The sequence below is a fragment of the Oncorhynchus tshawytscha genome, linkage group LG09 (genome assembly GCF_018296145.1).
Source record: "Oncorhynchus tshawytscha isolate Ot180627B linkage group LG09, Otsh_v2.0, whole genome shotgun sequence".
In the NCBI taxonomy this organism is placed as follows: Eukaryota; Metazoa; Chordata; class Actinopteri; order Salmoniformes; family Salmonidae; genus Oncorhynchus; species Oncorhynchus tshawytscha.
Genome location: NC_056437.1, coordinates 18314309 through 18338992, shown reverse-complemented (window position 1 = coordinate 18338992; position 24684 = coordinate 18314309). Strand labels below are relative to the sequence as shown.

General features: G+C 43.1%; 1 protein-coding gene across 3 annotated transcripts in view; it reads right to left on the bottom strand.

Annotated features, from left to right (window-relative positions):
* Nucleotides 1–24197, bottom strand: part of LOC112257498 (very low-density lipoprotein receptor) — a 31370-nt gene extending 7173 nt beyond the window's left edge. Inside the window, exons 1-8 of one of the 3 annotated variants that reach the window (XM_024431109.2) lie at nucleotides 23766–24193; nucleotides 16698–16817; nucleotides 8966–9088; nucleotides 6591–6713; nucleotides 6039–6410; nucleotides 5432–5554; nucleotides 3218–3340; nucleotides 672–791 (exon numbers count right to left, since the gene is read on the bottom strand). In XM_024431109.2, the coding sequence (XP_024286877.1) occupies nucleotides 672–791; nucleotides 3218–3340; nucleotides 5432–5554; nucleotides 6039–6410; nucleotides 6591–6713; nucleotides 8966–9088; nucleotides 16698–16817; nucleotides 23766–23832 (1171 nt within the window). In that variant the 5' untranslated portion in view covers nucleotides 23833–24193. Of the gene's footprint in view, nucleotides 1–671; nucleotides 792–3217; nucleotides 3341–5431; nucleotides 5555–6038; nucleotides 6411–6590; nucleotides 6714–8965; nucleotides 9089–16697; nucleotides 16818–23765 lie in introns of all 3 variants that reach the window. The other 2 variants (XM_024431110.2, XM_024431112.2) reach the window with 2 other exon arrangements.
* Between the last annotated feature and the right edge of the window lie 487 nt (nucleotides 24198–24684).

Sequence of the window (24684 nt, the reverse complement as noted above, 5' to 3'; positions counted from 1 at the left end):
AAGACACTTTGGTGAATACTAAGTCATATGTAAACACAGTGGTTGAAAAAGTACCCAATAGTGATACTTAAGTGAAAGTACAGATACGTTAATTGAAAGTTACTCAAGTAAAAAGTTAGTCACCCATTAAAATAGTTGGTTCTAAAACATACATAAGTATCTATAGTAAAATAATAAATCACATCATATTCCTTATATTAAGCAAAGCAGACAGCACCATTTTATTGTTTTTAAAAAGTACAGATAGCTAGAGGCACACTCCAACACAGACATTATTTACAATTAAGCATGTGTTTTTTGAGTACGTCAGATCAGAGGCAGTAGGGATCTTGATAAGTGTGTTAATTGGACCGTTTTCCTGTCCTGCTAAGCATTCAACATGTAACAAGTACTTTTGGGTGTCAGGGGAAGTGTATGGAGTAAAAAGTACATAATTTCTTTAGGAATGTAGTGAACTAAAAGTAAAAGTACAGATACCCCAAAAAACTAATTAATTAGTCATTTACACCACTCTGTAAGAGAGACAACAAACTGGGTGGATTATCTTCAAATGTATTAAGTCTCAATACCCCAATGCAAACGCCTTTCTTTTGTATGAGAGTTCATATTGATTAGTGTTAATCATTGTGTGTGTGTGTATATATATATATATATATATATATATCACCTACCGCCACAGGTCTTGCGGTCTATGAGCTGCAGTCCAGGGGTGCAGTCACACTCGAAGCCAATCACCATGTCCCTGCAGATGTGGGAGCAGCCTCCATTGTTCAGCAGACACTCATTCAGGTCTAAAACAGCATACGACAGAAAAAAAGAATCTCATCTTATTTGTCACATGCGCCGAATACAACAGGTGTAGGTAGACCTTACAGTTAAATGCTTACTTTACAAGCCTTTAAAACCAACAATGCAGTTAAGAAAAAAAATACAAGTAACAAATAATTAAAGAGCAGCAGTAAAACAGGGGGTACTGGTACAGAGTCAATGTGCGGGGGTACCGGTTAGTCAAGGTAACATGTAAGCAGAGTTAAAGTGACTATGCATAAACAGAGTAGCAGCAGTGTAAAATATAAGTGGGGCAATGCAAGTAGTCTGGGTAGCCATTTAATTAGTTGAGGAGTCTTATGGCTTGGGGGTAGAAGCTGTTAAGTCTTTTGGACCTAGACTAGGTGTTCTGGTACCGGAGAACAGTCTATGACTAGGGTGGCTGGAGTCATTGACAATGTTCAGGGCCTTCCTCTGACACCGCCTGGTATAGAGGTCCTGGATGGCAGGAAGCGGTGGTTACTAAAGCACTTCATTCACAAACAAAGGCCTGACTAAAATCAAATCACATCAGATCAGTGGACTGGCTCTGGCTGGCTGAATGACAGTGGGCTAATGTGATTGCTGTAGTGTAGGATGAGTTGGATAAGAAGTCGGGAGTTTACATACACTTTGGTTGGAGTCAATAAAACTCGTTTTTCAACCACACCACAAATTTCTTGTTAACAAACTATAGTTTGGGAAAGTCGGTTAAGACACCTACATTGTGCATGACACAAGGAATTTTTCCAACATTTGAGTCAATTGGAGGTGTACCTGGGGATGTATTTCAAGGCCTACCTTCAAACTAAGTGCCTCTTTGGTTGACATCATTGGAAAATCAAAAGAAATCAGCCAAGACCTCAGAAAAGAAAGTCTGGTTCACCCTTGGGAGCAATTTCCAAACGCCTGAAGGTACCACGTTCATATGTACAAACAATAGTACGCAAGTATAAACAGCCGTCATACCGCTCAGGAAGGAGAAGCATTCTGTCTCCTAGAGATGAACGTACTTTGGTGCGAAAAGTGCAAATCAATCCCAGAACAACAGCATAGGACCTTGTGAAGATGCTGGAGGAAACGGGTACAAAAGTATCTATATACACAGTAAAACGAGTCCTATATCGACATAACCTGAAAGGCCGCTCAGCAAGGAAGAAGCCACTGCTCCAACACCTCCATAAAAAAGCCAGATTACGGTTTGCAACTACACATGGGGACAAAGATTGTACATTTTGGAGAAATGTCCTCTGGTCTGATGAAACAAAAATAGAACTGTTTGGCCATAATGACCATCGTTATGTTTGGAGGAAAAAGGGACGCTTGCAAGCCGAAGAACACCATCCCAACCGTGAAGCACGAGGGTGGCAGCATCATGTTGTGGGGGTGCTTTGCTGCAGGAGGGACTGGTGCACTTCACAAAATAGATGGCATCATGAGGCAGGAAAATGATGTGGAAATATTGAAGCAACATCAAGACATCAGTCAGGAAGTTAAAGCTTGGTCGCAAATGGACAACATCCCCAAGCATACTTCCAAAGTTGTGGCAAAATGGCTTAAGGACAACAAAGTCAAGGTATTGGAGTGGCCGTCACAAAGCCCTGACCTCAATCCTATAGAAAATTTGTGGGCAGAACTGAAAAAGCATGTGTGAGCAAGGAGGCCTACAAACCTGACTCAGTTACACCAGCTCTGTCAGGAGGATGGTCCAAAATTCACCCAACTTATTGTGGGAAGCTTGTGGAAGGCTACTCAAAATGTTTGACCCAAATTAAACAATTTAAAAGGCAATGCTACCAAATAGAAATTGAGAGTATGTAAACTTCTGACCCACTGGGAATGTGATGAAAGCAATAAAAGCTCAAATAAATCATTCTCTACTATTATTCTGACATTTCACATTCTTTAAAATAAAGTGGTGAACCTAACAGACCTAAGACAGGGAATTTTTACTGAGATTAAACATCAGGAATTGTGAAAAACTGAGCAAAAATGTATTTGGCTAAGGTGTATGTAAACTCCCAACTGTATATAGTAGTGTACAAACACACCCATAGCCAAAATAGTGTATCAATCCCAATGTACTGCAGTCTAAAACCAGCGCATTATTACTTCAACTTGTGAATCAACAGTAGACAAGCTAAGCCACTTGAGTAAATGCACACAAAAATGCCATTTAGCAGATATTTTTATCCAAAACGACTTAGTCATGTGTGCATACATTTTCCCAATGGGTGGTCCCAGGAATCGAACCAACTACCCTGGCGTTACAAGCATCATGCTCTACCAACTGAGCTATAGACGACCACTCATCGTTCTTCAGTGAATAAACAATCACAAGACGGCTCCATAAAGGAACTTATCCTCTCTGCTGCTTAATAAAACACAGGTTTGGCTCTCATCCACTTACTGCACTCATTGATGGGCTCGTCGCTCCAGTCTGGACAGTCCCGGGCCTTGTTGCACACTTTACTCATCTCTATACACTCTCCACTCCGACACTTGAATTTGTCAGGGCCATTGCACTGTGTCACTGGGTTGTGAAAGAAAGTGGCATTACAAAGTGGTGATAATGGAATGTTACAAAGAGGAACAGTGGAATAACAGAAGTTGGTGTAGGAGGTTGAGAGTCAGCCATCTGCATGGCCCCCATAGGAACAGAGGTGTGCTAAATGGTAGGTGCAGCCAAAGCAATTCATTTACGTGTTTCAAATCAAAATTGTATTAGTCACATGCATTGAATACAACAGGGGAAATGCTTACTTAGAAGCCCCTAACCAACAATGCAGTTAAAAAAAAAGTAATATATATACATACATATACACATACATGTATATATGAATAAGAAATAAAAGTACCTAAAGAACAGCAGTAAAATAACAGCGAGACTATATACAGGGGGGTACCGGTACAGAGTCAATGTGCGAGGGCACCGGTTAACAGGGGGGTACCGGTACAGAGTCAATGTGCGAGGGCACCGGTTAACGGATGTACATGTAGAGTTAAAGTGACTATGCATAGATGATAACAGAGTAGCAGTGGTGTAAAAGAGGGGGAGGGGGGGGGTAATGCAAATAGTCTGGGTGGCCATTTGATTAGATGTTCAGGAGTCTTATTGCTTGGGGGTAGAAGCTGTTTTAGAAGCCTCTTGGACCTAGACTTGGCACTCCGGTACCGCTTGCCGTGCAGTAGCAGAGAACAGTCTATGACTAGGGTGGCTGGGGTTGTTTACATTTTTTAGGTCCTTCCTCTGACACCGCCTGATATGGAGAGATCCTGGATGGCAGGGAGCTTGGCCCCAGTGATGTACTGGGTTGTTCGCACTACCCTCTGTAGTGACTTGCGGTCGGAGGCCGAGCAGTTGCCATACCAGGCAGTGATGCAACCAGTCAGGATGCGCTCGATGGTGCAGCTGTAGAACCTTTTGAGGTTGAGGACCCATGCCAAATCTTTTCAATCTCCTGAGGGGGAATAGGTTTTGTCGTGCCCTCTTCAAGACGGTCTTGGTCTAAGCACACCATTGTTAGTTTGTTGGTGATGTGGATACCAAGGAACTTGAAGCTCTCAACCTGCTCCACTACAGCCCCGTCGATGAGAATGAGGGCGTGTGCGGTCCTCTTTTTCCTGTAGTCCAAAATCATCTCTTTTGTCTTGATTACATTGAGGGAGAGGTTGTTGTCCTGTTACCACACAGCTAGATCTCTGACCTCCTCCCTATAGACTGTCTCCTCGTTGTCAGTGATCAGGCCTACCAGTGTTGTGCCATCAGCAAACTTAATGGTGGTGGAGTCGTGCCTGGCCATGCAGTCATGAGTGAATAGGGAGTACAGGAGGGGACTGAGCACGCACCCCTGAGGGGCCCATGTGTTGAGGATCAGCGTGGCAGATGTGTTGTTAACTACCCTTCCCACCTGGGTGCGGCCCTTCAGGATGTCCAGGATCCAGTTGCAGAGGGAGGTGTTTAGTCCCAGGTTCCTTAGCTTATTGATGAGCTTTGAGGGCACTATGGTGTTGAACACTGAGCTGTAGTCAATGAATAGCATACTCACATAAGTGTTCCTTTTGTCCAGGTGGGAAAGGGCAGTGTGGAGCGCAATAGAGAATGCATCATCTGTGAATCTGTTGGGGGCGGTATGCAAATTGGAGTGGGTTGAGGGTTTCTGGGATAATGGTGCTGATGTGAGCCATGACCAGCCTTTCATAAAACGTAATGGCTACAGATGTGAGTGCTACGGGTCGGTAGTCATTTATGCAGGTTACCTTAGTGTTCTTGGGCACAGGCACTACGGTGGTCTGCTTAAAACATGTTGGTATTACAGACTCGGACAGGGAGAGTTTGAAAATGTCAATGAAGACACTTGCCAGTTGGTCAGCGTATGCTCGCAGTACAAGTTTGAAGTCAATACTTCAATAACCTAATTACTGTAGTCCTGAAAGATCTAAATATAGTATTTATTGAGCATCTTTTGACCCAACTCATACAGGAATAACAGTATTTATGAGATGAGGAACACTGAAGCAAACATAACCTTGTTCAGGAAATGTTCTGTAGTAACGGAAACAGTTTTAGTTTTTCAAGTAGATTAATTTTGGAATGACATTACTTCTGGTTGAACGCACTCACAGTTTTTGCAGTTGACTTCATCGGTGCCATCTGCACAATCACGCAAACCGTTGCATTGTCTGCTGCCGTGGATACAGTTGCCGTCCTCACACTTGAACTGGTCCGGTCTGCAGGTACGAACAGCTGAAGAGGACACAGAGTTGTTAAACCATTAACCCTTACAGAATACACTAACAACCATGACCACACTAACAACCATTTACACCATCATAATGGAACCTACACCAATGGTTTCACAACCTTTTTTGGGTCCTGTACCACCAACAGAATTTTGACCTACTCTGAATACCCCTGAAGTACCCACACTCATGTGGAGTTTTACCAGTAAGCCTATGGTCTCGACATATACCCCTGGTTGGGAATAACTGACCTGCACCATGATCAACAGATACACTCATGATAGCTGCTATGAACACTGAATATAGAGACAAAGATGCATTTTATGAAGAGCCTTTTATTGCAAAATATATTTATTGTAATGGAAGGCTCCATTTATGACTAAATGAAAGCAGCTCAATCTCTAACCTGTAGAGCAAAAAAAGCAACCAAAAACTCAGCTGGCCTACTCGAACGTGCAGGTGGTCTGATTAAGCCTCTCAACACTTACAACAGTTGGCTTCGTCGCTGCCATCCTTGCAGTCTGGGTCCCCGTCACATCGCCACTTGCGGTGGATGCACTCCCCAGACCCACACTGTGTCTCGCTGGATGAACATTTGGCCGGCGGCGTGGGTTGGCGACCACATCGCTGAGGGGACTCATCCGATTGATCCTGGCAGTCCACGTCATCGTCACAGACCCAATTGCCAGGGATACAGGTGGCATTGCCACACTGAAACTCGCTGGGACCACAGGAGGACGGAGCACATTCCTGCTCATCACTCCCGTCACCACAGTCGTCCTCCCCGTTACAGACGAAGTTAAGGGAGATGCAGCGGCCGCTTGCACAGGTGAACTCCAGCGAGGCGCACGTGATGTTACCTGTGGGAGGGAACAGAGTACCCAGTACTGTGATGCTGATGTAGAGAACATCCAATGTGTACTCCTAAATTAGCTGTTTCTGCTTAGATTCATTCCAAAGCAGTAAATAAGTAAGTTCTGTCACACAGTGGTTTGTGAGGGACACCTCCCATCATACTGCTATCAGTAAAATCAACTCACCACAGCTCATTTCATCCTCTCCGTTATCGCAGTCCTTCTCTCCATCACACTTCCAGAAGACGGGGATGCATTGGGTGGACCCGGCCCCACAGCTAAACTCATTCACATGGCAGGTCCTGGTGTCTGCAAAGCACATGGATGGAGGGATTTCATTTATAGGCCTTTAATGCTTTGATTGAGATGAGAAATGCTTAACACACAGGACTGCAGGGTGGTGGTGGGCTAGGCTGGCTAATGGAGCACTGAGCGATTTATTGAGCAGGGCACCCAGTCCAACTTATGATGTGAAACTAATTTGATACATTTAAAAATCAATGCAGTGGGTACCCAAGTCAATTGAGCCATGTGTTCAACGTGTGTGTACACACACTGTACGGTTTTACACTCCCTCAGTCATTACTGGGTCTGTATCGTATAGATGAGATTATAGCCTCCACAGAGCATGTCTTTGAGCCCATTCAGAACATTTACAAGTGTCTATCAAGTGGCTATTGATCCACCATACAATGCCTGTTGTTTAGAGATCAAACCTAGAGGAATTTCAGAGATATACATCCCTCATTCCCTTCTACAAGAATATCTATCAGGAACTGATCTGTTACTCATGCGATTGAAACAGTGGGTTCATGTGTAGCAGGGAGGTCTGTCTTGAGTGATCTGGTAAGAACGCTAGATACCAGATCAATGAAGTTTAATTTCAGAGTACTGCACATGAAAGAATGCTGGGCTTTATCAGTCAGAGAAAGGTCAGTTTGTGAAGCATGAGCCATAATCGAAGAAGCTAACTCCGACAGAGAGAGCCTAATGTAACATCACCAGTGGTGGAAAAAGTACCCAACTGTCATACTTGAGTAAAAGTACAAATTTGACCCAGTAAAATGTTACTTCAGTAAAAGTATTTGGTTTAAAATATACCTAAGTATAAATCATTTCAAATTCCTTATATTAAGCAAATCAGATGGCACCATTTTCTTTTCTTTTACAGGAAGCCAGGGGCACACTCCAACATCATTTACAAAAGCAGCATGTGTGTTTAGTGAGTCCACCAGATCAGAGGCAGTAGGGATGACCAGGAATATTTGGATGATAAGTGCGTGAATTTGACTAATTCTCTTGTCCAGCTAAGCATTGAAAATGTAACAAGTATTTTTGGGTGTCAAGAAAACATATGGAGTAAAAAGCATAATATTTTCTTAAACTTGTTAGGGACTTGGTCCCTGTGGCGGGATCAAATCAGCGGAAATTTTAGAGCGCCACCTATAGTTTGATAAAACTCAAACTTTCATTAAAACACACATGCAAGGTACTGAATTAAAGCTACACTCGTTGTGAATCTAGCCACAAAGTCAGATTTGTAAAATGCTTTTCGGCGAAAGCATGAGAAGCTATTATCTGATAGCATGCACCCCCCAGAATACCAGACCGTCAACAAAACAACAGATTTTGCGGTAGCCGGCGCTACCCAAAACGCAGAAATAAAATATAAAACATTCATTACCTTTGACGAGCTTCTTTCTTGGCACTCCTATATGTCACATAAACATCACAATTGGGTCTTTTTCCCGATTAAATCCGTCATTGTATACCCAAAATGTGATTTGCTGAAGACCGGTCTGATCCAGAAAAATGCCCCTTTACAAGACGCAACGTCACTTTTTAAAATGACATAAGTTGCCTATAAACTTTTACAAATCACTTCAAACTACTTTTCTAAACCAACTTTAGGTATTAATAAACGTTAATAATCTATCAAATTGATCACGGGGCGATCTGTATTCGATAGCAGCAAGTCTTGAAATCATCTTCCATGTTTTCAATTTCACAACATCCTGTGGTGACCCCCAAAACAGGAAGGTCCTATAAGTCATCTAACCAAGGATAAAGCAGACTGAAAATGCCAGTACTGGCGACATCGTGTGGAAGCTGTAGGCGTTTACAGGGGATCCTCATGTATTTTCTTTAGCCTTAGACAATACATTGACTGGCGGATGAATATTATTTTTGTGTTTTTGGTGAACAGTTTTTCGAAGGATTTTTACTCCTAAACACGTTATGTTATAGCCACAGACATGATTTAACCAGTTTTAGAGACTTCAGAGTGTTTTCTATACACACACACTTATCATATGCATATACTATATTCCTGGCATGAGTAGCAGGACGCTGAAATGTTGCGCGATTTTTAACAAAAAGCTGCGAAAATTCGCAGCCTCCTTAACAGGTTGGAGTGTAGTGATGTAAAAGTAGTCAAAAATATTAATAGTAAAGTACAGATACCCATACAGTCTTATACTGTATACAATTCTTAATCTAACAAAGTACTGAATATGAATGAACAACATATTCCTATCTGGGGCTGGATCCACATGACTTACGGCACACTTCCACACGCTCGTCAGACCCATCCTCACAGTCTGGCTCTCCGTCGCAGTGCCATCTCTTGGGGACGCATTGGCCATTACGACAGACAAAGTCCACCTCTGCACAGGTCTTCCGAACTGCAAAGGCATAGAGGAAGAGTGTGTTAGAATGATATAGTATGCTAGCTTAGGAATCAAAATGGGAAGCTGACAGTAAGTGAAGCCACTATGTTTCAGAGTGAGGCCAAAAATGTGCTCCCGTTGGCTGCCTGCCAACCAAAATAAGAGCCAAGTCATACAGATCCAGACTAATCCAATATAATGATTCACAATGTGCCCTTTAAATCCTAGTCGGTAACCACTTTTCCATACACAGTTGTGTAAAGTCATACCGTATAAAAATGTAATTACGACAGCTGTGATAGAAACAGGAAGTTTTGTTCCAATTTTATAAATTCCGACAGAATTAGTTTGTTCGACATGGTGGGATCGTTTTGGGTCTGTAAAATTAATTGTGAGAAATTGCAACAGAAACCCCTTTATGCACAGATATTGATATAATAACCATCATATCGAAGTAAACTTGGCCCTATGGGACTGCAGTGACATAGACCGCTGCGCCACTCGGAAGCCCTAAAACTAGCTTCATGTCCACTGTGTTCAAGTGCCTCCTCATAGGCTATTCCTCCCTGTGGCTAGAATGGCAGAGTCCCATCAGCATTAATGTTACCAGGGAAGCGCTCTGTGTGGTTGTTGGGGTAATTTATACAGTAGGTCGAGGGAGCCATGGGAAGAGAGAGAGACACATAGGGGGGGGAAAATGGACAAGTAATCCATATAGAAATCCAAAGGTAAGGCTGGACAATATAGCCTCAAATATTTTTTATTCTAATTTATGAACAATTCAAGATACACACGTTTTATGTTATCTAACTAAGATTTTTTGCACAATTTTAAAAAAGTCACTGAAGTCACAAAAATACACTGCATTTCAAAACAGATAATCTAATGAATTTAGGGCTTGTACATTTTTCCTAGGCTTCCACAACCATAAAACCCACTAATAATGTAATTATTTTATAGAAATATAGTTTAACCTGCTTTTTTTGCAATAATCCCTGATCTGGCTTTCAGGTTTGTCTACGCCCTTCTTGTTTTTAACCAAAACCATGCACATCCACTTGTATTGGCCATCTTCTTGTAGCAGGAATCACAGAACATGGACACAGGTCTCAATCCCACGTGCTAGAGAGTAGCCAATTGTTATATTTCAAGACTCCACAACTTGTATCTCTTTTCTTGCTAACAAGGTAGAACAGTTTAAAAGTTTTGGATGAACCCTCCTGTCCAACTGTTTAAACATAGTTTGGATATTGAAGTGGCCTACCGGGATAAAATGCTTATTTCTCAGGATGAAAACGAGTTGCCAATTCCTCATATAAGTAAGTATTTTTATGTCATTGCACATTTATATAAAACAGACTAGACAGCTAGCACATAATCTGTGGCTAAAATGATGCTAGCAGTACCGCAATGCTAATTGTGACAGAAACGGAGCATTCATTTTCCACATGTTCGTGGATACTCTCATTTTAATAAGGTCTGCCTTGTTCTACATTGAGAGTTGGTACATAAAACGGGTATCGTTAAAGGTTAAATCCTCGCCTATTACAGTAAAATAATGTCTACGGGTTTCCATATGATCGATTCTGTGGCTTGGTGTCTGTGTGCGGCAGGGGGAGGGGCTTGGTGTGTGTGCGGCAGGGGGAGGGGCTTGGTGTCTGTGTGCGGCAGGGGCTTGGTGTCTGTGTGGCAGGGGGAGGGGCGTGCACATAACGGATGGCGCGAAGGAGACGAGATTCAAAAGACAGAACGCGCATGAAAACAAAATAGAAAAACCTAGCTTCTTGCGATATATGCATTTGGCACATCGCGCTAAAACAAACAAATTCGATATAGCCTTACATAGACTTATGTAAGCACAGCTTTAATTGAGAGACCGCACCACACATCCCTTTCTATGCCAACCCCTCCTTTCCCTCCGTCTCATCCACCATGACCCAGATATCACAGAGATTCAAGGAGAAACACTGTTTGCCCAGATGGGGGCTCGTTTGCACGTCTTTGTCACTGCCATTTTCAGCTCGCCGTAACCGCTGCCACTCGCACCAGGTCATGTTAGCCCTGCTGGATTCAGTCACAACACCAACGGGGCCCAGATAAGTAGGGATGTGCATCTTTCCCCTTCAATACGCATCTAGATACATGAGCTCCGATATGATACAGTAACAAACAATATGTTTGAGTTTGAAATGAATCGGTTTGATTAAAGAACAAATCGATATTATTTGTTGCATAAACGCATACATATTTTAAAATCTACTGCAGATAGAGCTCATGAGCTGGATCTGTCGGAGCTGACGTGTGTGTGTGTGTGTGTGTGTGTGAATGATGTATGGCTTTGGAGTATGTATGTATGTATGTATGTATGTATGTATGTATGTATGTATGTATGTATGTATGTATGTATGTATGTATGTATGTATGTATGTATGTATGTATGTATGTATGTATGTATGTATGTATGTATGTATGTATGTATGTATGTATGTATGTATGTATGTACTTGAGCTGTACCATAAGGGAAAAGAAGCATCGACCACCAAATTGTTCTGTGCTACCACTGTCAGATTAGGGAGGCAATGTAGCATTGTAGCAAAGTCCACTCACTTTGGTTCTGAAATTACAATCACACACTTTCAAAGGTTCACTATGAAGAAATCACACCATTTCCTGGCTGCTAAAATTCAAACAGTTTGCCTAATTTCAGTTTGTGACAAAACAAGCAGTCATTATGAAATAAATCATTGTACCAGCTAAGTCTGAAATATATTTTCTATAACCAAAATGATTGTATTTCCACACACACCACACAGAGCTAAAGGAAAACGTACAAAATTATTGCGGATGGTGAATGCATTGTTAGCCCCATTCAGCAGGTATGGCCAGATTAGTTTTTACTCCAGTAGTAAAAAAATTAAACAGTGCATAGATAACAATAACATAGGTTGTCACTCAACTAATAAAGCCTAATATCGTGCAAGCCATTTTAGCATTTGCGTGCTGAAGGTGCCGCAAAGATGTGAAAGATCTGGAACAGTGCAGTTTGACTAGGCTACTGACATTGCCTTGGGGTGTTCAGCATGCAAAATTACTTGTAGATCAATGAGTGTAAAAAAGGCCATCCTGCTCCTCTCTACCCAACTTCCCCTCATAGTCCCTTCAGTTTTCCTTAAGTCCCTTTAGTTTGGCTGCTCAGCCTACCTATATTAACTCTCTCCAATCATACCCCTGCCATTCCCAACCAGTCAGAGTGCTTGGAAATGCGCATCTGGGCACTGCACCCGCCCACTCAGGTCAGAGTTGTCATCATCCGAAGTGAGAAGACGCATGTTTCTGAGGACTTTCTATTGTCGACAGTAACATGAATGTCTGAATGTTGTGCGTGCATCGAAATGACCACAACAATAAGAGTAATAACAGCCAGCTCATCTACCTCCTTTCCCTAACTTTCTTTTGGTTTTCCTATTGGAATAAATTAAACGGCAATCATCAAATTTATTAGCCAATAAGCAGCCTTCTTACCCGGGATTTAGGGTAAAACCCGACCAGGCAGGACCTCAGGCAGTCTGTAGTTTCCATTCTTATGATCAATCAGTTTCTCTCCTGCTTATTTTACCTCCTTAAAATAAATTACTTTTCTTTCTGATATTATTGTGTGTGCAGCTACATACCACACAATTAGTATCAGAGAGTGGTGTATGTGTGTGGATCTTCATTAAATCCGTGTGGATCTTCATTAAATCCGTGAACTGGAACTACTGCTTCCTCGTGTTCTGAACGGACCCCCTGTGGCAGTTGCTGCGGCCTAAAATCCAGAACCTAAGTTATCTATCCATTTGTATTTTTATTAATAAACCCATATTTTTCAATAAGATGAAGTAATTTGGATTACTAAAATCATAAACATCTTCAAAGGATACAGCTGTGTCTGTGTGGTGGTGACTATGAAGAGTAGTGATGGGCCTCAACATCATGTTCTAACTGGACAGCAGTATAAAAAAGGGCAGAACCAAACCAGAACCAAGCAGTTGAGGGCATTCACAGCCGACCGTTTTTACATGGTCCTTCTATAGTGACCAACATTTTACATTTTTTCTCCTCCCCATAATCCGTCAATTCTCTGGATTTAGCGACCAATAGTTTTTTTTATTTTTTATTATTTTTATTTTTTTTACACGGTCCTTCGTATCACCGGATTCTGATCTGCTATAGTTGAGATGTTGGAGTACCCAGAAAAGGAGTTGTTTAAACACCCCAGGATGCAGACCAGTTATGTATGAGACGCCTGTCACTACCCACCTCAGCCCACACGAAGCCGTCATGCACCTGAGGAAGAGGAGTTGCTCCAGGCCTCCTCAGTGGTCAGGGAGTGACCACACCATCACCAGTTGGGAGCTGATGAGAGAATATGAGTATCTGCGTCACGACCAGCAAGAGATCAAGAGGGCGTACTCTAGGCCCTCCCGGCCTAAGTCAACGCCGCGGGAGCACTAGTAACGCCACTACTCTCCTGACCACCACCACTCTAGGCCTCCACGGCTGGAGCCATCGTCACAGGAGCCCCATCACTGCCGGTCCTCCAGGCCTGAGTTCTCGCCACCTCCCCGAGTCGGCCCACCTACTCTCCTGAGAGACTACTCCAGGCCTGAGTTCTCGCCACCTCCACGGGAAGACCCACTACGTCCTGAGGTGGCCCATCTATTCAACAGATCTTCATTGCTCCAGGCCCCCCCAGCTGGAGCCTGTGTCATATCTGCCAGAGCGTTAGTGGTACCACCCCGAGGTGGTCCAGCCACTTTCCCGACCGACATCCCTCTAGGTCCACCTGTGCGCCCCAGAGCGGCCTAGCTCCCAAGCAGATGAAGACAATTCCAGAGTTGGTCTGCACCCTCCTCAACCAGCTCCTCGATTAGCCACAGTTAAGGACACTCCCACTCCAGTCGTGGAGCCACAGGCAGCCGGTGCCATGAAGCCTGTTCTGGTTGCGGAGTCATCCTCTCCTCCCAGTTGGGATACTCTGCTAGTCAAGGCACGCAGTCCACAGCTCTAGTATATCCTGCCCTGCATGGACCGCAGACCCCCTCCTTATTGGGTACGCATCGTCCTAACCCGCCAGGCTTAGAGCCCCCTGCCATGCTAGGCCATAAGTTAACTGTCCAGTCTGCAGTCTCCTGCCCTGCTCAGAACACACACCCTTGCCTTAGTTGTTAGGCACTTGCCTATCCCACCAGGTTTAGAGGCTTCTGCCTTACTTAGGCCCCAAGTTCATGGTACTGGGCTGTCTCTAGACATAGGTCAGGCCACAACTCCTTAGCTCACCGGCTTAGAGCCTCTTGCCCTGCTAAGTCACCTGCGCTAGGTTCAGTCCTCAGCCCTAGTCTGCCCTCAGTCCCTAGCACTAAGTCATTGGTCTCCAGCTGCACTAGGTCTGTTGTCTCCAGCATTTGTCAGCCCTCAGTCCCTAGCCCAGGTGGGTCATCAGGTTCTTGCCCCGCTAGGCTCAATGGAACCAGTTTCTTCCTGTCAGTTCCAGAGTTATCAGCACTAGGCTCCGAGCCTTAAGACGTTCTAGTTTCGCTGTGTCCAGTTCTAGTCAGCCTGGCGGAGCAGTAGACTAAGGGCCAAAGGTTCTCTGCCCAATTAGGTCTGCAGCATCAGTCATCAAGCAGTCAGCTCCCTCAGGGCTACACTCCAAAACCACCTGCCCTAGTTGTAGGCCCTGGGTCTCCAATCATGGTAGACTCAGAGTTATCTGCTCCTCTAGGCATGCAGTTAGACAGTGCGCAGCCCTCAGCCTGTACCAAGTCGCCTATACTTGCGCTAAACTACACAATCCCTGCTCGACTAGGTTTGCAGCCTCCCATCATACCTGGCTTGAAGTCCTCAGATTTCAAGTCCCCTGCTCTGCTAGGTCCCCAAGTCCCCTGCTCAGTTCCCTGACCCGGGGACCTGCTGTCTTTACTTCTGGGGGGGGGTGCCGACCTCCTGCCTTGGACGACCCTCAACCCTTCGCATGTGGGAGACCACCTGACCTCTTCTCTGGGGACCAGCCGGCCTCCGCCTCCAGATCCCTGATGATCCTCCCTACATGCTCCATGATAGTCACTACTTTCAGCAGTGGTGAAGGAGTCATCAGCATCAGCCAGCGAGTTGTGGCCGGAATGCCACATTCCTCCGCCGCAGTAGGCGAGCCACCTGCTTCAGCCGTGGCCAGCCTCCAGCATTCCACTCAGTGTCTAAGGATGGGGCCCTGCTGCCCTGCACAAGCTGAGTTAGAGGGCCCTAGCCCACCCGCATGGTGTTCCTTGGGGCAGCCCAGGACCGTCTCCGCATATCTGTACCTCCCACAAGGGGCGGCCCCTAAGCCTAGCCGGGTAGGTGTAGCCCGCTAGGAATAAGCTTCCCCTCAAGGCCTGTGGCTTTTCAGACACTTTGGCCCTTTCAATACTGTGGGCCCCATTAGAAACTGTGCCATTTAGGTTAGAGGCCTTTTTGTGGATGTTAATATTTCCATATGAAATATTGGGGCGGCTTTAAAAAAGGCTGTCCTGCTCATCGCCTCTATCTCCCCATCCCTTCAGTTTCCCTAAAGTCCCTAAAGTTTGGCTCTTCAGCCTACCCAAGTTATTTCTCACCAATCATAGCCCTGCCATTCCCAACCAACCAGAACGCTTGGAAATGCACATCTGCACACTTTGCCCGCCCACTCAGGTCAGAGTGTTATCGTCGTTCCAAGACGCATGTTTGAGGACTTGCTATTGTCGACAGTAACACGAATGTCTGAATGTTATGCGTGCATCAAAATAACCACAACAATACGATTAAGTAATTTGGATTACCAAAATCATAAACATCTTCAAAGGAAACAGCTGTGTGTGTGGTGGTGACTATGACGAGTACAGCGATGGCCTCATGTTTAACCGGACAGCACTATAAAAAGGACCGAGCCAAACCAATCAGTTATAGCGGGTGAAGGAATTGACAGCCAACAGTTTTTACGTGGACTTTCTAGCCAGATATAGTGACCAAGGGTTTTTACAGACTCGACACAGGTACATGCTTACTTCGACACCGAAGAGAAGGTGCATCGGTTGTCACCAAATATTAGGTATTTTCGAAGGTAGCATGTAATATGAGCAAAAAAAATATTGAATCCATTTTACAGTAAGGCTGTAACGTAACAAAATATGGAATAAGTCAAGGTGTCTGAATACTTTCCAAATGCACTGTATTTTCAGCTGTTTGAAGCTTACGTTCAAAACCAAAAGTAAAATACGCAAAAATGAAACTTAACTGGAAGCATAGAAATAGTTGAGACTTGCTTTCAATGAGAATGACAGATCTATAATTCACATTTCAATGTGAATTTGGTCAGGTCACCCAAAAAGTAGCAGCTTTAAACATCTGAATAGTGGCCCAAAACTTATCGGTGATCCATTATATAACTTATAACGGGTAGGCCATCATTGTCATTAAGAATTTGTTCTTAACTGACTTGCCTAGTTAAATGTAAAAAATAGCAAGGTTTGTTTTCTAATGCAGTAGGCTGTGTCACCGATTTGTCACCAATCTGACTGAATTTTGCAGAACCGGGAGAGAGAGCGTGTGTGTGTGTCACCCTCACCGCAGGTGTTCTCGTCACTCCCGTCCGAGCAGTCCTCATCCCCGTCACACTGCCAGACAGACGGGATGCAGCGACCGTTCCCACACTGGAACTGACTGGGCTCACATTCTGTCTTTGATCCTGGAAGAAAGAAAAAAGAAACTAAAAGATTGGATAACTCAAAACCATCATCATGTATAACTAGTGTACATGTCTCCAGGCCTCAAGGAATGCAAATATGTTCCATCTGGTTTGTCACTGAATTGAAAGGCCTCGAACCTGAGTGGTGTTTGTAGGGCACAGAAAACAAAAAAAGCCATTAATATACAGACATGTTCAGCCAAGAAGAGTTCAATTCTAAATGACCGTCAATTGGTTAATTTGACAACACCGATGACACGCTGTGCTGTAGGTACACCTGCTTAGGGTTGTTACCAGCCCGCCACAGTGAAACTTGTCAGCAAGCCACTAGCCAGTGCAGAGAGGAGAAAGTACAGCCAGACCATGTGCAATAACCCCTGCTCCTCAGTGATCATCCCCTCAGCATGGGATCCTTCTGCAGCAGGGAACTAACAGACCTCGTGCTGGGAGGCCAACACCGCCAGCACAATCGTCTGCCTGGGACAGTGCTAATTGTCCTGAGCAATGGTCATATTATAAGTCTGAAATGCCATCCTATTCCCTAAATGGTGCATTACTTGTTTTGAACAGAGCCCCATAAGCTCTAGTCAAAAGTAGGGCACTACATAAGAAATAAGGTGCCATTTCTGATAGACATCGTTAAACAAGCCAACAGATCAGGCGCAAACAGATGAGGTAAAATGCCAAAGAACAATCAAGAGGATCATATAAAACAAAGTGTTTGCAGTGTGGACATTTGCATAAGTCTCAGCAGTACTACCAAACAAGACGCTGATATGGCTGCAGGCCTACACAGTCTACAGATTGCATTACTCAATGCCACTCATGCCAAAACCTTCCAGTAATAGTTCAAGGCTGAAGGAAAGGACAGGTGCGCAGCAGCAATGATACTGGAGTGGATTACATTAGAGCTTAACCTATGACCTCCAAACCATCTCCAGAATAATAAGGCTTGTCCTGAGGGGGCGGGGGGACCATTTAACAAAATGAATGGAGACTAGTATAATCATATGTAAACAGCGTTGCTTCCATCTCTCTCCTTGCCCAAGAGACCTGAATATTGACTAGTCACCCTCGAAGCATCGTTACCCATCGATCCAATAAAGCCGCCGCCCTTGCAGAGCATGGGAAACCTACTAAGTGCTTAGAGCGAGTGAAGTCACCGATTGAAATGCTACTAGCATGCACAGCTAACTAGCTAGCCATTTCACACTGGTTACACATATACACAATGAGGCTGAATCATGTGAATACAACTGTCAACTGTATAGGTACTATTGCTCATCTGTTATACGGAGCAAGCAAAGTTCACCAGGAGTAAACTCATCAGATGTCTCTGCTACTGCACCACATTTTGTGCTGAGGTTGCTTCACTAAAAAGTGAACATGCTAGCGAGCCTGGGGCAGCGGGTTTGTGCTTACCCAGTGTTAATAAAAATAGGCTATAACTGAACAAAAATAAGTGCAACAATTAATGATTTTACTGAGTTAGAGTTCATAAGGAAATCAGTCAATTCAGTTCTAGTGGACGTTCCTGCAATCAGCATGCCAATTGCATTCTCCCTCAAAACTTGAGACATCTGTGGCATTGCATTGTGACAAAACACATTTTAGAGTTGCCTTTTATTGTCCCACGCACAAGGTGCACCTGTATAATGCTCATGCTGTTTAAATCAGCTTCTTGATTCCCACACCTGTCTGGTGGATGGATCATCTTGGCAAAGGAGAAATGCTCACTAACCAGGATGTAATCATATTTGTGCACAAAGTGAGAGAAAAGCATTTTGTGCATGTGAAAAAAATTATAGGATATTTTATTTCAGCTCACGAAACATGGGACCAACACTTTACATGCTGCGTTTATATTTCTGTTAAGTATACTTTAGGGAATTCACCTACCAACCAAACTTTGAAGTAGGCCTATTGAAGCATATTGGCATTTTAAAGATCACCTGTCTCATACTTCACCAGTTTTACATGAATTGTAGGCTTCTCATCAAGTGTTTGCAATTGTGTAAGCCTGAGAAACACTCCAAGAAAATATGTTGTCTCTCAGATGGATGTTATTGTGAAATCAGATGACTCAAGTCATTGTTAAATACTGAACAAACCTGTTTCCATAATGAAAACTAGAGCAAATATTGAAATTAAAATATGCTTCAGGCATAGACTACTTTTTTTTAGTAAGAAAAAAACATTTGAAAAAATGTGTATCAATCCCATTTTGCATATCTAATTGGTTGAAGCCTAGATTTGGTCGGTCAGTCCTGACCACACCATTCGCGTACGTTGCACCCACACTGCTCGCGCACACCAAAGAGCATCTGCATTGCCAAGCGCAAAAATAGAAGTCAGTTCTATTTGTGACGCTGTGCAAGTCCTACCTCTCCCATCTCCTCATTGTTTATAGAAGCAGATACCCACGTGCAATCTCCTCATTGGTTATACCCACATGGGTGATAGAAAGGAACTTCGGTCTGGTCTGTTGTAGTAATACATCAATGAAAGTGTCGTGTCTTTGGCTATGCCGGATTCAGTGATATGACATGCTATTCTATAAAATAATTTATCCGTAATTAATATCACCCGATTGAGCTAATCATGTAAATGTAATTAACTAGAGAGTCGGGCACCACAAAATAATATTTATAGAGCTGTTATCTTCCAAATAAACTCTTAAAGACCTAGTAATATTTTACGTCAATCGCAGTCAATATTAATCCTCATCTTAATTCAGACTCATCTGAAAGTTGTAAATTCCTAGTTATCTGCACAAACGCTGGCTAACAATTTGAATCAGCAATACAAAAATTGGGTTTAATCATTTATTTACTAAATACCTAACTAGTCACACAGAATTACACATACACATAATTAAATCATAACTTGATTACGTCATACAGGAAAACGTCCCTAGCGGCGGAACAGATATGACAACTTGTTACGCAAAGGAAAAGGGCTGGGTTTGAGTGAAAGAGCTGGAAGACTGAGGGACACAGGGAGAAGCTGTGCTATCGTAAATACAGTATCTGATCCATTCTAAATTACCGCCCATTTGGAAAAGGAAAATACAATAAATATTTACTCTGAGCTGCGCTTCGCTAGGTTGGTGGTAGATGGAAGGCCATGTTGCCAAACCGAGTCCTTTGAAGAATGTCTCTGGTTGTCAATTGGATACGTTGTAGTAACGTCATTGGGTGATAGACGGGATACTCTGTCTGTTCCATCCTAACCCTTGTTGCATCTGCTGTTGCTAACTCAACGGCTAGGAGGTATCACTTCTGTAGTGAATAAGAGTTCAAAGTTCATACCATTCGCAACCAAAGCTCACGCTGATGTTGGCTTCGTTCTGTAGTTATTATCTGAACCATTCTGACATAGGACCGTCGTCCTACATCCTCGGAACAGATGGTTATATTGTCGTCAACGGCTTATATAGGAAGGGAGAGGAGGGCGTGTTTGAAAAGTTATAGCCCATGTCCCTTACAGGGGCAGGCCACTGATTGAGTAGAGCCCTATCTTATGAAAACCCAAATCTCACATTTTAGAAGCTAAAATCACATTTCATCCCATCACAAATAATTTCATATTCAAACATTTAAAATGAACAACAATTCCATGTGAATCCGATAACTCTGATGTGTAGACTTTCCACTGTAGAGTTTGTCATCTTATCATTGATGAGAATGTCTCAGATGACAACCGAACTGCCATCATATTCATTAAGTACCACCGCATATGTTCCATTGGTCGGATTACCAGAATATAGTTCATTTCCCCCCACCTTCTGACGTTCCCAGAATCTCTATATTAACCAAGGGTTTTGCAAATGTAACCTCAGTAGGGTAGATGGAGGAAAAAAAGGGGGGGAAGAGGTATTTATGACTGTCATAAACCTACCCCCCAGGCCAACGTCATGACAAAAGTTAGATGCCAATTGCCATATAAAGTCCAAAGAAGAAAAAGCCTGGAAGGAGAATAGATGACAAAAAACAATTCAGTTGACCGTTTTGTGTGGATTAATTGTCAGAGTAGAGGACCTTGTGCATTTCAGGTAAAATAACATTTATATCCCAGGAAAAATTAGCTAGCAACAGCAAGCTAGCTAAATAGGACAAATTAGCTAGCAACTGAAAGCTAGCTAGCTAAATTGCCATAAATGTTTAATGCTTTTCGACCTGTCCCCAAATTAATATAATTGGTTCAGAGTTTGTTTTGATATTTCAACCTGCATATCAATTTGCGCACAATGGCGTGCGGCCGGTTTGGGTACAGTGTAACAGTTTGATAGCTAATTAGCACAGGTGGTCGCCTTTGTCTTCCGTAAACAAGCGATGTAACGTGGAGATATTATATGGTTAGTGTTCACACATGGCCATATAATAGGCGTGTAGTAGAGGTTGACCGATTAATCGGAATGGCTGATTTAATTAGGGCCGATTTCAAGTTTTCATAACAATCGGAAATCTGTATTTTTGGGCGCCGATTTAACGATTTCTAAAAAAAAAAATATATATATATATATATATATATATATATCTTTATTTAACTAGGAAAGTCAGTTAAGAACACATTCTTATTTTCAATGACGGCCTAGGAACGGTGGGTTAACTGCCTCGTTCAGGAGCAGAACGACAGATTTTCACCTTGTCAGCTCGCGGGATCCAATCTTGCAACCTTACAGTTAACTAGTCCAACGCAATAACGACCTGCCTCTCTCTCGTTGCACTCCACAAGGAGACTGCCTGTTACGTGAATGCAGTAAGCCAAGATAAGTTCAATGCTAGCTAGCAACTTATCTTATTAAAAAAAACAATCAATCATAATCACTAGTTAACTACACATGGTTGATGATATTACTAGATATTATCTAGCGTGTCCTGCGTTGCATATAATCTGACTGAGCATACAAGTATCTATAAGTATCTGACTGAGCGGTGAAGCGCTGATTATGACTTCAAGCCTATCAACTCCCGAGATGAGGCTGGTGTAACCGAAGTGAAATGGCTAGCTAGTTAGCGCGCGCTAATAGCATTTCAAACGTCCCTCGCTTTGCATTATTTAAACCAAATTGAACATGTTTCATTATTTACTTGAGGCTAAATTGATTTTATTGATGTATTATATTAAGTTAAAATAAGTGTTCATTCAGTATTGTTGTAATTGTCATTATTACATATAGATATATATTATTTATTTATTTTTTAATCGGACAATTAAATCGGTATCTGCTTTTTTGGTCCTCCAATAATAGGCATCGGTGTTGAAAAATCATAAAAATCGGTCGACCTCTAGTGTGTAGTAATCTAAACACATAAATACAATTTCTGACTGATATTAAAAGACACGTTCTTTATGTTTCCAAAAACGTACCGCAAGCAATGCGTGTTAATGTTCAGTGTCGGGGCTCTTAACTCCCCCAGTCAGAAGATACTAGGGCAAAAATCTATCCCCTTCATGGTCAATAACAAACCTCTGAAAACACTTCAAATGGGTTAAGTCCTGGATAGGGTAATATAGCAGAGCAGTTAACTGCCCTTCACCACAATCAAACAGGAATCCCCAAATAAATATTATGTGTGTGACTGCAGTAGACTAGAAGCTGTCAATAAGCAGGACCAAGGCACTTAATATAATTAATTAAAATGTCTTTATTTGTATGGCATGTTCAATGGAAATATTAAAAACTGACAACTCTGACGCATTTCGGTCTGCATGGCCTTCGTCTTTTGAACGCCGGCAGACTAGACTGTTTGCAGGATGGAGTGCTGATAGCACATTGCCACAAAAATAAAGGGTAATGGGAAATCTTAAATTGCACCACCATCTAAACCTGCACCTATAGACTATCCCCCCAAAAACACCACCCCATCCCACTTTGGCCATAAACACCAGGCCACCGGCCTGAGAGGACAGAACGAACCCCTTAAACTTCCTGTATAGCATCTGTACTAAAATCTTACACCCAAATATGTTTCTGCTGCTGCAACTACCACAACCTCTTCTGTGATTTCCGCTCCATCAGTGAAGTTGATCACCGTGGCCATAATTGCAAAAAAAATCCACCTTAATTCAACTCATCTCTTCAGGCCTATTCAATTGGGGGGGGAGACTCACTCACCCTTGGGAGATCTGCTCTCTTCACTGCCTCAGCATAGGAAACTCAACCCGTCTCTCTCTCCCAGGGTACTTCGTATCCCCAGCTGCTTGTGCGCCCCCACAGTACTTTATATCCCAACTGTACAATCCCTCAGACTATGCCCTCATGCACATTTCGCACGTCGTGGGATCTCCCTTCTACTGCAACATGTCCGAATCTTTGACCCCCCCAAATAAATCACGGACGTAACCACCCCAGCAGAGAATGCAGTTTTGCTACGCCGCCCCAGCGTTGTCGACACCATACCAATCCACTGAAAGCTTGCTTGCCCCCCCATCTTCAGGAATAAATAAAATCACTGGGGACAATCCTGTACTGAGAGCGAATGTCGGAGAGGAGAAGTTTACAAATTAACACTTGCCCTACACAGCCATATCAATTTCAGGTTCAATTGAAACCAAACTGACCAGTTAAAAATAGTATGCAATCTTTTTCATATAAACGATGGCGTAGGCTACACAAAACACAGGCGAGGGCCTTTTGCCTGGCTGCATTTATGACCGACTCCTCTAAAGGCTAAACGCAATTATTAAAGCGTTTCTTTCACTCAGACGTAGGCGTTTATAGGCAACTGCTGAAATAACAAATACGGTGAGCGCACAATGCAAAACAGGCTGCCCGAGTGTCCGTCTTGGACCATTTTCATTGAACGAAAGCAAGGCATTACCGCGTTCATTCCTGTGTAAAGACAACATATAGGCAGGTGCAATGGTCATAACGCATTGTTGTACCGTCACGTTGAGATATGCCACGATAATAAACCTTTGCCCTCAAATTAGGCTACTTACCGTGTACAAAACCGCACTGTTGAAGACATATCCGTAGGATAAGAATCTCCAGAATAGACGTCAACATTTCGCGGTGTAGCTGAGCGTGAGAGTTGGCCTCGTCGTTCTGCGCCGATATTCACACTGCTGTCAGTGCCGATACGACGCCTTTTTGGAACAAACAGAAGCCACCCGCTTTTTTAATCTCATTTAGGCAACACAATTCACCCTCTCCCTCCTCTCAAACTGGCCATCGAGCTGCAAACCATGTCCTAATTTACTGTGAACGTGCACCAAATAACCGCGCCAGCAGAGTTGTGTGTGCGCTTCTCAGCTTTACCGCTTTCAATATGTAATTTCATACATTCCTTGTCCACCGGTAACGTTAGGCTATGTATGTGTAATGCTATTCTGATGGGAAGTGTTTTGTTTCATATAACATTTCATAACTGTAACAAATATGAAAACGCATGTTCATGTGATTGTCAAGTGTCAAAATGGTGATGATTGGCTGAGTGATTGATTAACATATATATTATACTATATATATTATACTATTTGGTTAATTGTTTGATTACTCTGTCAATATAATGTGAGTGGGACATTTCACCGGCCAGACTTCATGAGACTGTGGATATAAAATCTAACAAATTATAGGACATAATTGCAGAAATTTCAGGTCACTAGTGTTTGACGACATGTCAATATTGACATAATTAGTTAATTAACAGATCAATTGAACATACTGTAGGGAAAGGGTGCAAAGAAAGCCATTACAGGGGTCAATGTGGACCAACTTCTATTATACTGCTTGTGTTTAGGCTACAAGTTTAGGCTTCTTATCCATCTGCTTATTAACATGAGTAGTGGGCGGCAAGTAGCCTAGCAGTTAAGGGTCAGTAACCGAAAGGTTGCTGGTTTGGATCCCCATGCCGACTAG